Genomic DNA, 19945 nt, shown 5'->3' with positions numbered 1-19945 from the left:
ATATATAATGTAAAAATCAGACGACTTGTATTTATACCGCTCCTTTAATGTAATGAAAAATATCAAGGAGCCTTGCAGTAACATAACCTCGAAGTATGACACCAAGACACACACGGAGCTATTGGGTCAGACAAACCAAAAGTGAGGTGGGGAGGATATTCCAGACCTTTTGGGGCCGAGGCGACTGAAGGCACGGCCACCAATGCTGGAGCAATGATCAATTATAGTTGGGAACGCACAGAAGGGCAGAATTATAGGAGTGCAGATATCTTGGAGGGTTGTGGGGAGGGAGGAGATTACAGAAATAGAAAGGGGCAAGGCCATAGAGGGATTTGAAAACAAGGATGAAAATTTTAAATTCAAAATCTTGCTTGACTGGGAGCCATTGTAGGTCAGTGAGCACAGGCTTGATAGGGGAATGGGACCTGCTGTGATGTAAGACAAGAGCAGCAAAGTTTTGGATGACCTCAAGTTTACGGAGAGCATAATGTGGGTGACCAGCCAGGGGTGGGTTTGAATAGTTGAGTCTATTGGTAACAAAAGCATGAGTGACAGTTTCAGCTGTAGATTAAATAGGTGGTCTTGGTATTGGGGAAAAATGAGGTTTGGAGGCTCATCTCGGGATCAGATGTGATTCCAAGGTTGTGAACAGATGGGCTTAATCTCAGATTTTTGCCAGGGAGAGGAATGGAATTGGTGGCTAGGGAACAGGGCTTGGAGCAGGGCGTCTTCCAAATATTTAATTGGGGAAGATGGTGGCATTGTGGTAATGTCACTGAACTAGTAATCCTGAGGACATGTGTTCAAATCCTACTACGGCAGGTAGTGGAATTTAAAATTAATTAATAAATCTCTAATATAAAGCGAGTCTCAATAATGGTGAGCATGAAACTAAGGATGTGGATGGTAAGTGATGCAAGGAAGTGATCAGAGATGTCCTTATCTTTAACTGTTGAGATGGGACTAGCAAGACAGCATGAGATGGCAAGGTCAATAGGGTGTCCTGTGAATATGGGTTGGAGAGTTTGCTTGGGGGGGGTGGGGTGGAGAATGCTGAAGAGATTTAGGAACCAAGCCTTGACCTTCCGAACAGATGCATTCAAGAATAGGAGTGGATTTCTCTCGTACACAGCTAAGGTTTTTATGTTCATTTTAGCTTACCTCTGAACCATCTGGCCATATCCAGTTTAGTTTGATAGTTTCATTCAAACCAACAAAATGGGATAACGGTATAACTTTTGAGTGGAATGAATTAACTTCTTTGCCAGTCATTAAAAGATGAAGTCAGACAGATATGTTTTATTTGTGTTTACATATTCAAAGCCTCTTACGGTTAAGTATTGAGAATTACAACAGGTGCTTGAGTATGTCATTGCAGGCACAAATGTAATTTAAGCGTATCAAAGTATCCTCCATTGCAGTTGAGTGTTCTCTATTTGCCACAACATTGTCATTTGTAATGTTTCAAGGATATTATATAGCTTAGCCCAGGCTAGATTTAGTTTGTATTTAATGTTAACAGCTCTAGCATACAAGCCTGGCTGTATATGGTCCTTTAAGTTGACTGGATTTGAGGCATCCTTTGTTCAACTTCTTTCGAATGCTGCTCTTCTCAGGAATCTCTTGTTTCTTCAGTTGCCATCTTGTGTCTGAGCTAACCTAGCATGCATATATTTCTCTATATTGCCAATAAACTCCTTTCACTTCGAACCACAGTCTAATAAAATGTATAACCTGCCTTAATCTTAAAGTTCTACTTTTAACCCCACTTCTACTTCTGTAGAATTGTATTAAGCTTTCAAGCAGCTTATGTACTTTCTAAAAAAGCATAACACTCCGGAAACTAAATAGCTGTTTTTTCCCATTATTTTTTCTGACTTTTTTGCACTTACCTGCTTGAGGGCTGGGTGGGAGGGGGAGAAGCATTGCAGATTTTCTGTCAGAATCGACTGAAACCAATCTGCTGTGAGTTTAAACCTCAACCTGTAGTGAAAATGGTTATTCCAGTTATCAAGGTCTTTCCTAAATATGTCATCTGTATTGGGTAAAATATTTGAGAACCAAACTGTTAGTTAATATGCATCTTTAACATTCTTTTGTATTTAGTGCCAGATAGATAAATCCATAATCCCAACCAGTGTCTTCTAAAGAGTCCTGAATGCTATTTCAGAAAGCTGGGTCATTAATTTGACTAAAATAAAAATACTAAGGCAAAAAAGAAGAGAGGTGAAATATAAGCTGGTTTAAGAGTGGGGGGGGGGCGGTGGGGAACGAAGTAGAGCTGGATAGAGGGCCAGTGATATGGCAATCTCCACCTATCACTGGCCCTCTATCCAGCTCTACTTGTCCCCCCTCCCCCACCACCGCCTTTTAAACCAGCTTATATTTCACCTCTCTTCTATTTTTCCTTAATTCTGTTGAAGATTCATACGGACTCGAAACGTTAACTGTGTTGCTGTCAGACCTGCTGAGTTTTTCCAGGTATTTTTATTCTATATTTGATCTGTGTGTAAGTAATTTTCCTGACATCTATTGTACCTTTTACTAGCTTTGAACCTATGTCCTCTTATTCTACTCTATTTGATGTAAAATAATATTATAGATTTATCTTGTTTCCACTATCTTACTTACCTATAGACATTCCTTTTGCAAGTTGAAAATTTCAAGTTACTGATTTTTCCTTCATAACATACTAGGACTTAGGCTTAAAACCAAAACTTAAGGCTATTTGCAATTTTTAGGATTTTTACTTCATCTTTGTCATTCCTCTTGCTGTTGTGTTTAGCCTCTGTTGCTATGCTTTTTTTTTCTAGTTCTTCTCCTCTGAGCACCTGTTTAGCATGTTTCTGCATTTTCTTATTTTCATCCGAGTTACCACTTTACAAGTCCTGCAGGGAGAAAAGAAGAGATTTATTTTTCCTTTTGTTTAATATGAATTTATTGGTTTTAGGAGTGCATTTATCTGACATCTTTGGGATTATATCTCTGAAGGTTCTACTTGCCCACTGATGCGTTGTACAGCAACCTACTAAAATCCATTTTCCTTCATCGTTCCCGCATTCGTTTGCATTTAGCCCTTTCCTAATCTCTAGAGGAAATTCTAACGTAAGCTTGTATTTCATAGATTTAAGTCTCTGACCAGAGTAGCTCATTTGTAGCTTGCTCCCTCCCACACAATAAATCTCATTTACCTCTGCAGCGTTCCTCACATACAGGGATGCCACTGCCTTTTTCTGTGCACTTTCTGAACACACTATATCTATTGAATGTTAAATTCATTTCCATCTTCTGGCTTCACCCATGTTTCTTCCCCACTGTGTCATAATTCCCTATTGTCATTACAGTTTCCAATTCCAGCACTTTGTGGATAATTTCGTTTCACGTTCCTTAGTGCCTACCAATTCCTCGCTTCCAGTTTTTGTATGTCGCTCTATATATTACCATCTATAACCACTTTCTACTCTGTAAGCTGCTTATCTGGGACATGGTTTAGTCCCTGCCCTTCACCATTACCTTGTTTAGTTTAAATGATTCTTGACTACTCCATCAAATTTTGTTTATCTTATGTTTTAGGTGCTGTCCTCTCTTATACCACTCTTTTATCTGAATGTGTTCCTAGTTATTTATGCACCAAGTTGTCAGACCTGTGAACTTCCTTGCTCAAACTCCTAAAGTTTACAAGAATGGTTCGGAACAGTTTCCAGGAGTGAGAAACTTCAGCTAAACTTCAGCTATGAGGATAGATTGGAGAGGCTGGGACTTTTCTCCTTGGAAAGAAGAAGGCTAAGAGATTTGATATGGAGAAGCTGTTCCCATTCATGAAAGAATCAAGAATGAGATGGCACAGATTTAAAGAGATTTGCAAAAGAAACAAGTGTGGCGTGAGAAAAAACATTTTCACGCAATGGAAGTGTGGTTGAGGCATTCAGTAGGGCATTAGATGATTGTTTCTATTAAAATTATGTGCAAGGGTATGGTGAAAAGGCAGGGCAATGGCACTAGGCCATAATGTTCATTTGGAGAGCTGGTGTAGACACGATGGGCTGAATGGCCTCCTTATGTGCAGTTAAGATTCTGAGCAATTCTCTGCTTACCTCTACCTGGACTATCACCACTGTGCCTTTACCTTTCATCTCAGCATCCCTTTGATATGCACTGCTCTGACTCCAGATAGACAACTGATTGTCCTATTGAAGTTGCCTTTATTAGACAACATTATTCATGTTCCTGAGCAGAGCCCCCTCTGACTACAAATTATATCTCAGTGCACACTGTCTTCTCTTTTACAAGCTACCACTTTTGAGATCATCTTTGTCGTTATTTTGATAAAGAGCTTGATATCTGTTCCTTGATGTAATCTCAAGTAGCCTCGTAGGCTTTCTTAATATGTCTCAACTATCCACATGTTATTGCCACTGCTTTGGCTTCCCTCAGTTCTTGCCAACCCTGTTCTTGGTTATGTTGGACCCCAAATAATAGTCACTTTTGTGGACTTGGCCATTTCACAGACCTATGATGCCTCGTTTACTAAGACTAATACATGTTCATGAACATTTTAGCTTATTTATTTTCTGTATGTATGTCAACTGTACCTCATTTGGTAGGCACTCTTGCTGGAGCCAGAATGTTACGGGTTCAAGTCCCATTCCAAGACTTCAACAAAGAAATCAAGGCTCACAGTTCAGTGCGGTACTAAGGAAATGTTGCAATATAGGTGTTGAACTGAAGCTCCGTCTGCCCCTCAGATTGATAGTTTAGAAAGATTCCAAGGCACTATTTTGAAAGTAGGGAAATGATCACTGGTGCCCAGGCCAATATTTATCTCTCCGTCGCCATCACAAAAACAGATTATTTTCACAGTGCTGTTTGTTTGCAAATTGGTTGTCGCATTTCCTACATTACCACAGTGAGTACACTTCAGAAGTACTTCATTACTGTAAAGAAATTTTGGACATGTTGTGATCATGAAAGGTGCTATATAAATGTTAAGTCTATTTTTTTCTTTTTCTAGACAGTTATTACATCTCTTTACCCTTCGCTTGTTTGTAAACATTCTCCATTGATCATTCATTTGCCAGCTTTTGTTTAGACTTACTCGGGCCTTCAGCTAAGATGAATCATAGAATGATACAGCATTAAGCCCATTATGTCTTTGCTGGAGCTATCCAATTAATCCTACTCATCTTTTTTTTTCTCTTAGGTATTTTATCCTATCCTCTTTTGAGAGCTACTTCCACCACCCTTTCATACCACCATTCCAAATTACAGCAAGTTGCTGCATTTTAAAGTTTCCTTATTTCACCTCTGATTCTTTTGACAATCATTTTAAAATCTGTATCCTCTGGTTACTAACTCTTTTGCTAGTGAAAAGGTTATCCTTATTTAATTTACTAATTCAAAAGCAGAATGGTTTTGATAACCTCTATCAAATCTCCCTTACCCTCCTTTCTATGTTCTAAGAACTCCAGCTTCTCCACAGGTGGAAGGAGTGAATGTTGAAGGTGGTAGATAGGGTGTCAATCAAGCAGACTGATTTGTCCTGCATGGTGTTGAGCTTCTTGTGTTGTGGGAGCTGCACTCATCCAGGCAAGTGGAGAGTATTCCATCACAATCCTGAGTTATGTCTTGTAGATAGTGTGGACAGCCCTTGAGGAGTCAGGAGGTGAGTTACTCTCTGCAGTCTGATTTACGCTTTTAGCCACAGTATTTATTATATGGGTGGTCCAGTTCAGTTTCTAGTGAATGCTAACCTCCAGGATTTTGATAGTGGTGGATTCAGTGATGGTAATGCTATTGAATGTCATGGAGAGATGGTCATTGCCTGGCATGTGTGGCACAAAATGTTACTTGCCACTTAGCAGGCCCAGCCTGAATGTTGTTCAGGTCTTACTGCATATGGATAGCCTGCTTCAATATCTGAGGAGTTGCTGAGAATGGTACTGAAAATTTTGCAAACATCCCCAATTTTCTCAAAGCTTTTCAAAAGTTTACTGTAAAACTTTACTTTGCATCCCCAAGTTTGATTTTCAAAACAATTCTATTCTCCTATCACCACCGTACCTTTAAGTATCTTCTCTATATGCCAATCATCTCCTTTTTGCCTACCGTTTTTCACTTTTCAGTTCATTGAAATTAGTATTCCCTGCAGTCAAGTATTTTCATGCTCAATTGTTTCTTGTCTCTTGAGAACTATATGATCACCATTCTCCACTTATTGCTGCACTGAAACACCCAGTTTATTTCACAGATCCTATATTTAGTTCTGCCGGGCTGGAAACCCACTAAACGCAAAACATTCCTGCGTACATTTCAGAAATTGCTCCCCATTTGCCCTTTATACAATTGTACTATATTATTCTATATGGTCGTCTTGCCTCTTTTTGAAATTTGCTCCTCTATCATAGGTGACCAAAGAATGGGAAGGAGATACAGTATACACCTATTAGCATATTAGCTTCCCTATTAATTCTAGTCAAATAGATGTACATGGTTTTGATCACCCTCATCTTTCTCGAATGCTGTAAGTTTCTTTGCATCAATAATGCTTTTATCATTCCTGATCTTTCCTCCTTTATTATACTCACATGTGGCAACATGATGTGCCTGTAGCTCAAACTTATTTATCATGCTCACATGCTTTTACCTATATGCACTCCAAATCCATCTTAGACTGCCTCATATTTGGCCCCCAATTCCTCCCTCAGTGCAATATTTATACAACTAAGGAAATGATTTGAAAAAATATTGAAATTTTGTCCTTGATCATAATAAAAAGAAAAAAACCTATTGTTTTTCTTGCTGGCAGGACTTTGGAATGGCAGAGGAATTTGCTTCTAAAGCATTGGAATTAAAGCCAAAATCATATGAAGCTTACTATGCCAGAGGAAGGGCTAAAAGGAGCAGCAGGTGAGAAGTTCTATCCACACCTCCCAAAATAGTCTATGAACCCACTTGAAGCAATTAATTATACAAGGAAAATAGGCCCATTTCTGCTTAGAAAGTTAGCTAATGTAGTGAATTCCAATCCATTGGTTCAATATTATTTTCTTTTCACAGGCAATTTTCTGCAGCTCTTTCAGATCTACAAGAAGCTGCTAAGCTTTGTCCTAACAACCGTGAAATAAAGCGGCTTCTGGCTCGAATAGAAGAGGAATATAATCAGATGCATCGAGCGCAGCAACAGTATCAGCAACCACAGCAAAACAATGAATCTGATAATGAAGAGGAATTACTACATCAAGATCTTGAGAATTCATTATTTGGCACTGATGAGCCTGGTGTTGGACAACCTACTGACATTCAGTCTGCCTCAGCAAGGCATTCTCCAAGCTCAGTTCCATTCAAAAAGGGACTTCAAGATGATACAGGTTCTCAACAAAATCCAAGGCCTGTCTCTCCTCAGAATAAATCTAAACACAAATACCTTAGAGAACCACTCCCACAGCAAGGACTAGTTACACAACCTCCCAAACAAGCTCAAATTGTGAAAACAAACCAGCATATGAATTTATTACAGGCTGGGGGAAGAGCTGCAAGTTATCAATACAGTGGTAAAGCTCCACCACAAACTCAGATTCCCTTGTCAAGCAATAGAAATGTTCAAGTAGAATCTGCAGTCAATAGTAGAACATATTCTGGGAGCTGTGGTGAAAGAGTGACTTCTGCTCAATCTGTGCAGCTGCAGCACAATGAACTTACTACAACTGAGACTTCTACAAATATGGCAATACCAGTAGAAAGCCCACTTGCACAGTCCAAACTGAGTATTGATTTATCAGAAAATGTTGCTCAACGAGTTCAAGCAAAGTCTTCAGATGTAAACCAAGATGGATCAATAACAGGTGTTTCTGCACCTGTGCATCATACAATCATGAAAGTTTCTGGGTCTACTAACAGTCTAGCTTCCAACTGCAGTGTGTCTGACAGTGGGCAAACTTCAGATGCTCACATCAAAAGCAGTCTGGAATACAAGATGGAGAAGTCCAACAAAAACTTGAGTGGGGCTGAATACAGACCAAGGACTACACCATTTATGGGAATAATAGATAAAACCGTAAGATCCCAGCAGCATCAGTCCAACAGTCAACAGATTCGCATGTGGCACGATCAATCAATAGATGGATTTGTTACAAATGCGACTTCAGTTGGTGGTGGTCAAAATATTCACAGTGAAGCACAGTTTGCCAAATCTGTTATTGCCTATCATGACCATATAAGACTTCCAACTCAGGGCTCTGCTGGAAATCTTCACAATGGAATGCATTCCAAGACCTGTCAGACAGCCACAAACTTTCAAGAACCCAGTTCACCCTTGATGGTTCCACAGAGTATTTCTAAACCACAATCTCATGTACCTAGAGATGCACAGTCTATAAAACCAAAGCGATCTTTTATAGAATCTAATGTGTAAAGTAAATTGGACTGTTGAAAATTACTTTTTTTGTGTATGTTGTAATCTAATAGTAGAATTTGTAGCTATTGGTGCTTATCAGTAAAATTTGTTTATGCTACAGTACAGCATTGCATGTTGGTTATAAAAAGGTGAGCTTTAATCCAGCTGGCTATTGCACTGAGTATTGTAATATGGCATTTAACACAAAATGAATAACTGCACTTTATTAAAGTACAAATTATAAGATGTCCTGAAGTGCTTTTGTTGTAATTTAAATGTTTTTAACTTGCAGATTCTCTGTTCCTTAACTGAATCTATACATCATTAGCATTGTTATCAGTAAAAAGGGAGTTGTTGAGCAACCACATTACAACTTTTTTTTAGTCAGCCATTTCTAGAATGATTTATGTAATCTTTAAAAACTTAATGAAGTACTCAGCTGTACTTGAGGATTATGTTGCACATTAATCAAATTAAAAAACTGTATAAATATAATGGTTCTGTTATCAATTTCCAATACTAATTTTATTTATTTGCTTAAGCTTTTAATTTGTAAAATTGGACCTTTTACTTAACTATATGTATTGTGTCTTCATCAATTTTCAATGCAGCTTAAGTGTTTAAGAGCACTAGTTATTTTCAGTATAAACATCTAATAATTTATTTTATAGCATACTGTATTGCCAAGTAGAGGAAAAAATAATTTCTGGCAAGGTATTGTGCCTAATGTTTTGACTAACTTTTTTTCCTGGAATATATATGGCAAATTAATTCAAAAAAATAAAATACAAAAGTATATTCTAATATTTTGGGGTTGGGTTGTGAACTGTCTTTGTTGTTACCTGATTTTATTTCTGCTTAAACCATAGACAGCATGGTTAAATTGGACAGCCCTTGCTCATTCCTGGAGACTGAATTCTTCCTGGCATGCAAAACTTGGGCTTGAGAAGAAGGTTCTTCCTCAGCTCTCACTGCGCAAATAGCATGCAACCATTAGCAATTCTGGCCTCCTTCTGTCAATTGCTATATAAATGCAAGTTGTGCTGACATATTTTCTTACTGCAGGATATTTATTCCCTACCGGTATTAAGTATTGTAGCACCTGTGATTCAACTCATGTCTCAAAAACAGTAAATTCTCAGAATTTAAAGGTATAAATCCTTCATTAAATTGTGACATTATTGGTCCAGTTCTAGATGTATGCTAATTTAAATTACAATAATTTTAATTAGAAAATCAACATTTTGGATTTTGTTTGTAATACTCACTAATTGATAATCAAGAAAATGTTACTAACCAAATATTTCACATTTTAATTGCAGTCTTGGTTTGCTGGCATTTGTAGTACTTGCTGGGCTTCTATCCAGCGATCAATGGCCATTTTAAGTGTTCTGTTGGGTGTTATTAAAGATGATTCCAATGGCTTATTTGTCATCGGACTTGTACGTTTTTTAGTATTAATCCAGCTCTCAATTGCTTCTCTTTCGTACGAATAGCCATCTATCACATGAAAAAAAAAGTTTTTCAGGTGTCAGTTGCATGCAAAAAAAGGAGCCCCTCATGCCACAGACCAACCAGTTAGTCCTACTATAGTTATTTACTCTCCATTTTGAATATTGGACAAAATGCTCCAAAGGGAACCTCTGTGCGGAGGACTCCCATTCCAAATATTGTGGAAGGGGGCAACAACTGCTTTTCGTTTAAAGCAGCGATGTGGGTGTGTCACAGCAGCCTTCTTACGAGATTAATTTTGTTCCAGTCTAGATCTTAAACAAATTGCTAATAGGTGTGAGTGGAACATGGGGATGATTAACATCCCTTTTTTTTTCCAATTGTGGAAGAGCCAGGCTTTCTTAGCTCCATCCATCACTGCAGCAAATTAACACGCAAAGCGCCAAGAATCTTCAAGGGCAATAAATGCTGGCCTAGCCTGCAACACCCACAAAAGGAGTAACAGAAAAGTTTTACTATGCTTATACTACACCAATGTGATCTAACTTAACCATTTACATACTTGATGTAAAGATTTAAATACCTGAAGCAATCACTGGATCAGTCATTATTTCCCTGGATATTGGGCAGAGGAATTCATCTGGTACACCAATACAAATGGATTCAAGTTTGGCTTTTAGCTCTTCAATTTTTCGCAGTACTTTGTTACGCAGGCCAAGTGACCCTGCAGCAGAATGAAAGTTCTATTGTAATTGTATTAATCGTAGCAACCTCCATTATTTTTCTTAAAAGTACTAGAAAGCATATGGCGGAGAATCTTTGTATAAAATTAATTTATTTTTGATAAAAAATTTCAAAATGCGCATCAAAGGTTGGCTAAGATATCACCTGTGAAGGCAACGATGCCTTGAACTCTCTAGCTCAAACTTGTACTTGTCCTTGTGTGTAACCCATCCCTGAGCTGAGCTTATATTTTAAGTTTATTCTTCTGTCTCCTCTCCCAAACCTCACTTACAATATGACCTTAGGCCCAGTATACATCTGGATTTTGAATGCATGTCAGTGTGCAATGGTCTATCTCACACTGTTCATTGGCTCCCAAACGCTAATCGCTGCTCTGTCTGTACTTATCCACCAAGAGCATGTTAGATAATTAAAGACTATGGGTCATGAAGTTCATCACCTACTATCCTGTTAGCTGCATAATAACAATCAATCTCCATTAATTACTCTACTGGGGTTTCCTCATATCCTTTCTGTTGTAGTGGAGAGCTTTGTGAACCATGGGGTCCAAAGTCACCTGTGCCATCCAAGTGCGCACACTTTATGTCTCAAGTTCCTCACATATTGTATCCCAAAATGATACTTTCTGAAAGAAATCCAATTTGCATTTGAACCAGTCCATACTAACTGCTTCCACTGTCTGTCCAGGGAGCCTGTATAATGGATGGACCACTTGCTTACTGAAATATTGTTTCTGCAGATTGATTTTGAATTTATCTTCCACTTCAAAAGTGGGCTATGTCCTCTCATTCTAGCCAATATGAAACAGCTTGTCTACATTACCTAGTTCCTTAGGATCCTGAAAACAGCAATCTCATCAGTTCTCAAAACTAGTGACAGCATTTCCAACTCCTCCATTATTCTGATTCTCTCTTCTGCATCTTCAGATGCAACAGATGTGAGTAAATTCAAGTTGTCATCTGCTGAATACTGACTTTACAGCAACTTGGATACTAAACTCAAATGTGGATTCTACACAACAACCACTCACGTAGGCATTTGTTGCACCAGACCTTGGTGCGTGGCCCACTCTCAGACAACAATATGCATTACACAATTATTTCCCTACATGTCTCACAAACATAAGCAAACCAGCTAAGCATGCTCTTGTATGTACCAGTGGACTGACACCCCTGATTGCACCAAGAACAATAATCCCGCCCCAAAACTTGCAGGAATGAAGAGGCTTATCACAAACTCATCGCTTAGCACATGCATACATTTTTGCAGAAGGGTGAGAGATAGGCCATGGCATGATTTGCAAACCAGGACAATAGTTTAAAATTAATCTTGGCCTTTGGATCAGTTACCTTGCTTCATTAAGAACCGACTTTATGAACATCACTATGATTAATTCCTTGCCACTGGCCCAAATATTTTAAGGTCTCTGTTTTAGCCTCCTTCTGGCACTATTCTTTCTCCCTTTGAGTTTGAAATTGCAGGATGGATAAAATCAAACTGCCCATCAATGATTTCTTTCTGTCTCACCCACCATAGCTTGCATTGTTGTGTTTGTTTATCCTAAAGCAGCAACCCAACTACCAGTTCAATCTTTACAAAGCTTTTGTGGGGGAATTAAGAAAGGCAGCCCGAAGTTGGACACATATTGGTTTTTAAAGGTGAAGAGTGAACTAAACGCACAAGAGTATATGGAAGAAATTCCAAACAATTTTCTGCATTAATAAGAGTTGTATAGATGTACCATTATCATTTTAAAAACCCATACAAAAACGTTTTTTATATTCACATGGGCATTTTATGACAGAAACTAAGCACTTGAACTGCATCCACTAAAAACATGGGTTAGCCTGCAAATTTCACTATCAGATGTCTTTTTTTCCCAAATAGGAACTTAGCTTTAGCTGAAATATGGGACTTAGTCTTGAGCACTGATAAAAGCTAACTGCTAATTGAATCATTTTTTGATATAGTATTTAGTGCACATCTAAGTATAACCATTCACATTTAATATTTTTAAAATCTGATTTAAGTCACTAATTGTTTTAAGCATTACTATTTTACAGATCTTACCAACTTTCAGATCATTCTCAAGGTTTTCTTTAGTAAGATTCAACAATTCCTGGCCATCAATATTGTTAGATTTGAAAACAGCTACTAATTCCTGCAGCTCTTCTGCTGAAAGCCAAGAACACACCTCATCTTCTGACCAGTGCTGAACAGAGCATTTAAACTTCCCATTCAAATCATTATCTTGAAAAAAAAATCATTAGAAACAGGTTTGCGCATATCCATGAATTATGTTTATACATTTGTTCACTTTTTCCATTATAATCTCTATATAATTTTAAGTCTTAATTACTGAGGTCTGAGAAATTATTGGACTCTTCAGGTAATTGTCATTATACATATTATGATATGAAGTTCCAAAGATAAATACTAACCAGAACTGTTTCCTGATCCAAATTTCCAAATATTCACAGTTTTATCCATTGAGCCAGTTGCAATTAAGGGGGCATTGCGTGCAAATGCACAAGCTGTCACATACCTGAAAGTGTCATCAAAAATCAATCCATAAGAAACCCAGATGACACAAAACATAAAATTGAAGATCATATAGCATTGCACCAGGAGAATGTCCTCAAAAGCCCATTTGTTCAAATTAGGTGTCCAGGCTTGAATTAATTGGCATAGTTTTCATAAAGTTTGGATGCTGCCAAACTAAATAACAATGCCCTGTACTGGTAGCATATTCCTGCTACCTTTCAGACTCCTGTAACTATTTGAAAGGGCCGTGAAAACTATTGTCTACTGTAATGATAGTGGTGAGAAAATGCTGAAAAGCTCATTTCTCTCGACTTCTCAAAACAAACCTTTTCACCACCAAGATTAATGGCTAAGCCATGCATATTATGCCAACCCTTTCTACTAAATATGAAATGCATTGGTTCCACATGACTAAGGGCCTGAAATTGTGGTCAATCCCTCTGCCAATGGAAGTGTCACAGACAAGGCCCCAAGTCCAAGCCTGGAATGTGTACAAACCCCTAATTTGAAATGGATGAAACCTGTGTTCCCAAGCACACCAATCACAGCCCTACAGTTTGGTGACTTTAAAGCAAATAAGTTGACAGCAAAGCTCTGCAACTGGTCTTAGATTCTAAGCCCCAAGCAATTTTCCAACTCTGCTTGCTAGACTATCACCTGGATTTCACCAAAGATCAAAGCAGAAGCACACATCACTCATCCTTTAAAATACTCCCCAACGCCCTTAAAAGCCTGCATTAGCCCATCATCAACATCATTGGCACTGAAATCCCAGTGATTCTGCCAAAGCAAGTCCCACAGTGAAACCTGACCAAAGATGACTGGGATTGCTAGATGGAAATCACAGAAAAAGAAGCATTTGGAATACTCGCAGGGCTGGAATGTTATTGGCTCAATGGCCTCTTTATCGCCATTGTCAAACAGGGCATTTTGGGGGCTTGTGGGGTGAATTCACATCCTGCTGGGCAAAAGAGACCTAGGACCTGCTCCTGTAGTATAACCAGTTGGGTAACCCACAGATTACAACTGCTATAGTCTCTTGGTTCAGCCAGATGCGGATTGAGTATATTGCAGGCATGAACCTCACACATGCTGCCTGGGCCTTAGGGCAATGCCCTGAAGCCACTAATTGGACAGCATATCATATCTCATAAGTCAGAATCAATTCCTTAGCCTCCAAACTAGTAGAGAGCACAAAAGGACCACTTGACAAAAACACCAATCAAAAGATCCATCGTCAACCACAATGGACAATGACCTCAATCCCTTCACAAGGCCCGACCGCCATCTACACAGGTAAACGGAGGAGGGTTTGGGAGCCTCTACAGAATTTATTCTTCAACTAGACCTTAAGGGACTCCATTAGAAAAGTGTACATGAGTATCATAGATTGCCATATTCAAACCAGGCAAAACCTCAATTGGCCCCAACAACCTGGCTGCTCATAGTGTTGCGGAATCGACCACCAATCCATTCACCACATTACCATAACCCTTCAGAAATCTAGCAAACTGTGGAAAACAAAATTATCCCCATTCGTCAGGCCATCAATAGCATCGTTCACCATCACCTGAAGTCAAGCGAGCACTTTGGGTCATGTGATTAACCTACAACAATGCACCTCCAACCTTGAAGAAGCTTGGAAAGCCAAATGAAGTTCACAAGAAATCACAAACAAATACCTTGTGAAAGTCTTGACTAAGTAAATCCCTGGATTTGACCTTCCACAAAGTGCATGGATAAGCCTAAGCTAAACCCATGCAAACCAGGATAGATGTGGATATTTAGTGCGCAAATGGAAAATTAAAAACTCTCCATTGTGCAACTTTGATCATCCAGAACAGACCATGGATGGGGAGGCGATGGCGTAGTAGTATCATTGGACCAAGTATTCCACAGACCCAGCGTAATACTCTGGGGACCAAGGTTCGGATCCCAACATGACAGATGGTGAAGTTTGAATTCAATAAAAAAGTCTGTTGACCATGAAACCATTGTCAATTGTCATAAAAGCTCATTTGGTTCACTAATGCCCTTTAAGGAAGGAAATCTGCCATCCTTACCTGGTCTGGCCTACATGTGACTCCAGACCCACAGCAATATGGTTGACTCTTAAAATGCCCTCCGAACAAGGGTAATTAGGGATAAATGCTGGTCTAGCCAGCGATACCCACATCCCATGAACGAATATAAAAGCAAATGCCCGATTCTCAAATACACAGGAGGCATCACAGCATTACGCACACTACTCTTGACTTAAGTATCTGCCTTAACAACCTGAATGTAAAATTATAGTTGTTGCTTTGCATCAGCCACAAAGAAGAACAAACATAAGAACTAGGAGCAGGAATAGGCAATTCAGCCCCTCGAGCCTGATCCGCCATTCATTCCGATCTTGGCTGATCTCATTTCGGCCTCAACTCCAATTTCCTGCCCTTTCCCCATAACCTTTCAACACATTACTAATTAAAAATCTATCTCCTTAAATGTATTCAGCATCCTGGCATCCACTGCACTGAGGTAGTGAATTCCACAGATTCACGACCCTTTGAGAAAAGTAATTCCTCCTCATCTCTGATTTAAATCTACCACCCCTTAGCCTAAAACTATGGCCTCTCATTCTAGAATGCCCCAGAAGGGGAAACATCTGCTCCACGTCTACTTTGTCTATCCCCTTTAGCATCTTATATACCTCAAAGGCCAAAATTTCAGTAGGATCTTATGTATACCATAAGATCCCGATATGTATTAGCTGAAGTATACACGTGTTATGGGAACAGAGGAGGGGAAAAGAGCCCTATTGCTACCCTCCACCATCCCGACACATGAAAGGCTACTTCATAAGGTAGGCAGCCGTGAATTGTTCAAGTGCAGCAATGACAACAGGAAACAAAATTGGTCCCATGATTCAAAATATTAACTACACACCTTTCATGCTGTGTCAATCTGTAAAGTGGTGCTCCACTGCTCTACGTAATAAAAAAGCGACAACAAAATTAAACAATTTGATAGCAAACCTTAAAAAAAAACAATTATACAATCATATAAATTAAAAGTGTGTCATTAATCAAGGTGAATCTTAAATACCATGGTTTTTCTTTAATCTTGGACTTTAATACAAGTCAAAAATAAAACTGCAACATTTAGTGCTAACAAACATTGCATTGTGGAAAATATGCAACCAGTCTTAAACGAGTATTATCTCATTAGCTTTCAGATAATTGCAGTCTACCAGATTGGGCTTAAAAATAGAAGATGATATCAATGGTATAAACTTAAGATGAGTTTAGAACCTCAATTTGTTTAGTATGAAAATAGTATTACATTATGTTAGCTTGCAGACTTTTGAATTGTAACATTTTCAACTAGCTCAAGGCAGCTTTGGCACATACTTACCGAATTCCAAATTATTATAGACTTGTCAACAGACCTTTAAAGAGAAAGCAAAAGGTTTCAACTACAAAATTGCTGCAAAAATAAAGTTGCGCTGATTCATATTTTGTAAAAATAAATTACTATTAGTTTCACTGATGACTGCAGTTATTTGATGAATTGCATTGTTCTATAAATGAGATATTGTTTTCATTTAACTAGTTTCTTTTAATCATACATGGAAAAACAGAACATCCTCAATGCTTAAATTTTAGCAGAATTGTGAAGTTGTGGATTCTATTTCTAGGGTTAATAATTGAGGCAGAGATTGTCAACATTCAAGATAAGGTTGGATAGATGAATGAGAAAAAAGGGGACTTAAGGGCATATAGGAACAGGATAGGAAAATAGGAATACAACTGTTTTCTTGTGTGGAGGGGAAACATGAATGTTTACTCCACAAAATTTTTAATAATACACTCCACGTCTCCAAGCCCCTCTCCTTCTGCTAACCACATAATTAAACACTGGACATTACATTTTGGAAACCTTTTAACCTAAAATTAAATTTTACAAAACGTTCTGTTTGCTCTGTCATCCCACACCCATCCCAACTCTACCTCAGTTCCCACCTGCAATGTTTAGACATGGCCTTTTCCTGACCCCATTAAGTTAATACAGGGTTTCCTAATTCTACCACATTTCATGCTTGTATCATTGACTACACAACTGGCCTACAGCCAACATTTAAGCTAAAAGTGCTTCTCTTTCCCAAATCAAGCAATGGCCTACCCCTGCTGTTGCCCTATTAAAAATGCTTGTCAGACCCCTTTTAATTGTACTGAAACTTGTATTTAAATTTATTTGCAAATAGGTCATGCTGCCTTCCTTCCAGCACCATTATTTAATATTGCTAGCTTCCTCCGACAATGTTTACTCTGCACATCAGCCCTTTGCTTCCACTATATACTTGGTTCATGCATCTGAAATTGTGGCTGCTAGATTCTACCAATTAAAAATGCAACCTCTGGAGCAATTCTCTAACGCCCCCCCAAACTTCAAACATAAACAATGGTAAGCAACTGCAGTCTGTAAGTACAATCACTCTGTCTATTCTCAAGTAGGATAAACCGTAACTGAGTGGCCTTGATTAATTAACTGTTCATTTATTTTTGCATTTGAGAATATACTTTATCTCTATTAAAGGAAATTAAGAATCATGTAGTAAACTGGTGTGGGCACAAGCATTTAGCTGCAACTTCATCGATCTATAACACCTATCAAACACCATTTCCTTTTTGCGAGTAATGGTTGGCCCTGTTTCCTTTTCAAATTTCTGAATTTCTGTCTGTAGGCTTCTGGTACCAATTCATAGGCATTGAGAACAGTGGTCTTTACTTAGTTATAGTCATGCAAGTTCTCCTCTGAAAGAAGTACAACTTCAAAACTGTTGCTTTGAAAATACTCTGTAGGACAATAGCCCAAGATAGCTTAGGCCAGATTCATGGCAATTTTATCAAATGACATTTTGTCATTTCTACAAAGTAAATTTCTACCCCTTCTTCATTAAGTTTAGGAACCAGGTGAATATTCTTTGCCAAATCAAAACTAGTAGTAGTTTGTTCTAAGTCATCCTCACTTTCATCGCCAATTCAAGTTCGTAGTACTCTGAGCCTTTCTTTTTCCAATTCTCTTTTACTCCTTTCCTCACTTTCTAATTTCTCCCTTTATAATTTTCAAATTCTCTTCCTAATTAAGGCTTTTTCATTTCTATCTCATATTGTTTTATTTCCCTTTCTTTTTCGCTTTCAAATGCTAACTTTTCTATTTCTAATTGAAGTCAAGCTAATTCTACTCAAGTACTATCGGGGATATCCTTTTCTTCCTCGAGCTCCAATTCTCAATAATCTCTAACTTTGTGGCACCTGATCTTAAGCAGACTCCCATTTCCTTCAGTACTGCCTTCAAATTATCTTTTGTCAAGTATTTGAAGACACTAAGAGACAAATTCTTCCTTCTCCACAAAGGCCTGAACATCAAAAGCACTCATGCTGAAATTCTGATGAAAGGTTACGACCCGAAATGTTTACTCTGTTCTCTCTCCACAGATCCTGCCAGACCTGCTGAGTATTTCCAGCATTTTGAGTTGAATTGTAGGACAGTTATGAGGCACTTGTTAAGCTTTGATACTGCTGGGTTTGTTTCTGTATGGTAATACCAGCAAATTGGATTGAGCATCTTAATTTACTGAATGACACTGCTGGGGGTTGGGGGGGGGGGGGGCTTTGGAGCTGAAAAGATCTGGCAGAGTAGAGAAGGCAGTGGGGTGAGAGTTTATCCAAAGCATGACATTATTGTAGTGGAATGGAGTAGGTTTTCAGTGTCTGTCTGCAGTGGCTAGAAGAAGGCACAGATTCGAAATTGCAGAATCTGACAAGAGACAGTGCAGTATCTGCAAAGTAGAAACGAGTTTCCATTTCTGACTTGTGCAACAGCAGATTAATTTATAGGAAAATAATTTATTAATTAATTGAACTATGAGCAGTAAAGTGATGCAATGAGTCCATTCCGATCAGGAGAGCCTACACTAGGCCTCAAAGTTTAAACAATTTACTAGAACATTAAGGAAGTGATAGATTCCGAAGAGCCTCCAAGGTGGCCAACATGTAGTCTTGAGCTGCAATGCTGGTTTAGCCTGCCTTTAGTGCAACCCAACCTCTTGGTAAAGGAGTTGAAGCATGCATTGCAAACAGCCATCTGGGAGATTGTTAAGGATATGATTGACAATTAAATTTCCTGCTAGTGCACATTAAAGAGGCTTCAATGTATTTTGGTGGATAGTGCTTCAAATTAATGACCTTAGTGACCAGTTGAACTAGAGTAAAGAAGATGATTGTGAGCACTACTTAAAGCTATGCTCAACTTTTATTATTCGACTTCTGCTGGAGGTTTGAAAAGAATATTTGAAACTTGTCAAGACTTCTCCAACACACTATTAACATTGATGGGGGAAATTCTCTAAATTCACCTAAAAGGATTGAGTGCTATGTTACTCTAACTTTTAGGAGTCACCAGGACAAAGAGGGTGTTTGGTAAAGAGTATCTTGTTAGCAGTCCCCCTTGGTTTGGAAGTGGAATGGGAAGAGATTATCAGGCCAGGTAGAGCAGCATCAGCTGCTGCAGGAGAGGACAACAGGAGGAACAGGAATGCAAGGTGGGCTCCCTCGTTGCCTCCCACCCACTGGAGGTACAGGACCTCCCTATTCTGCCAGGGCCACTACTACCAATCTCCCACAGCCCCTGAGCAATCCTGAAATATTCCATTGTTTGTTAACCAGGACACTCCACACCTTCAGTGAAAGTGTGTGCCTGGTGGCGGAACATACAGGTCCACGAAAATTGCTTCTCAGCAGGGCTTGAGCGTTAAACCTGCGGTTATCT

General features: G+C 38.7%; 2 protein-coding genes across 12 annotated transcripts in view; one reads left to right on the top strand and one right to left on the bottom strand.

The window, feature by feature from the left end:
- tanc1a (tetratricopeptide repeat, ankyrin repeat and coiled-coil containing 1a) overlaps window positions 1–9196 on the top strand; it is a 240089-nt gene extending 230893 nt beyond the window's left edge. For all 6 annotated transcript variants that reach the window (XM_041201802.1, XM_041201800.1, XM_041201801.1 and 3 more), the window contains 2 exons: window positions 6806–6906; window positions 7057–9196. In XM_041201802.1, the coding sequence (XP_041057736.1) occupies window positions 6806–6906; window positions 7057–8410 (1455 nt within the window). In that variant the 3' untranslated portion in view covers window positions 8411–9196. The remainder of the gene's footprint in view (window positions 1–6805; window positions 6907–7056) is intronic.
- Window positions 2498–19945, bottom strand: part of wdsub1 (WD repeat, sterile alpha motif and U-box domain containing 1) — a 44397-nt gene continuing 26949 nt past the window's right edge. For 5 of the 6 annotated variants that reach the window (XM_041201807.1, XM_041201806.1, XM_041201811.1 and 2 more), the window contains 7 exons: window positions 16529–16562; window positions 16061–16101; window positions 13030–13133; window positions 12659–12838; window positions 10428–10568; window positions 9690–9892; window positions 2498–2888 (listed from right to left, as the gene is read on the bottom strand). In XM_041201807.1, coding sequence (XP_041057741.1) covers window positions 9705–9892; window positions 10428–10568; window positions 12659–12838; window positions 13030–13133; window positions 16061–16101; window positions 16529–16562 — 688 coding nt within the window. In that variant the 3' untranslated portion in view covers window positions 2498–2888; window positions 9690–9704. The remainder of the gene's footprint in view (window positions 2889–9689; window positions 9893–10427; window positions 10569–12658; window positions 12839–13029; window positions 13134–16060; window positions 16102–16528; window positions 16563–19945) is intronic. The other variant, XM_041201810.1, reaches the window with a different exon arrangement.

This window comes from Carcharodon carcharias, chromosome 12 (assembly GCF_017639515.1).
Source record: "Carcharodon carcharias isolate sCarCar2 chromosome 12, sCarCar2.pri, whole genome shotgun sequence".
Classification (NCBI taxonomy): domain Eukaryota; kingdom Metazoa; phylum Chordata; class Chondrichthyes; order Lamniformes; family Lamnidae; genus Carcharodon; species Carcharodon carcharias.
Note: the sequence above shows the minus strand (reverse complement) of the source record. Positions and strands in the feature narration are given on the sequence as shown.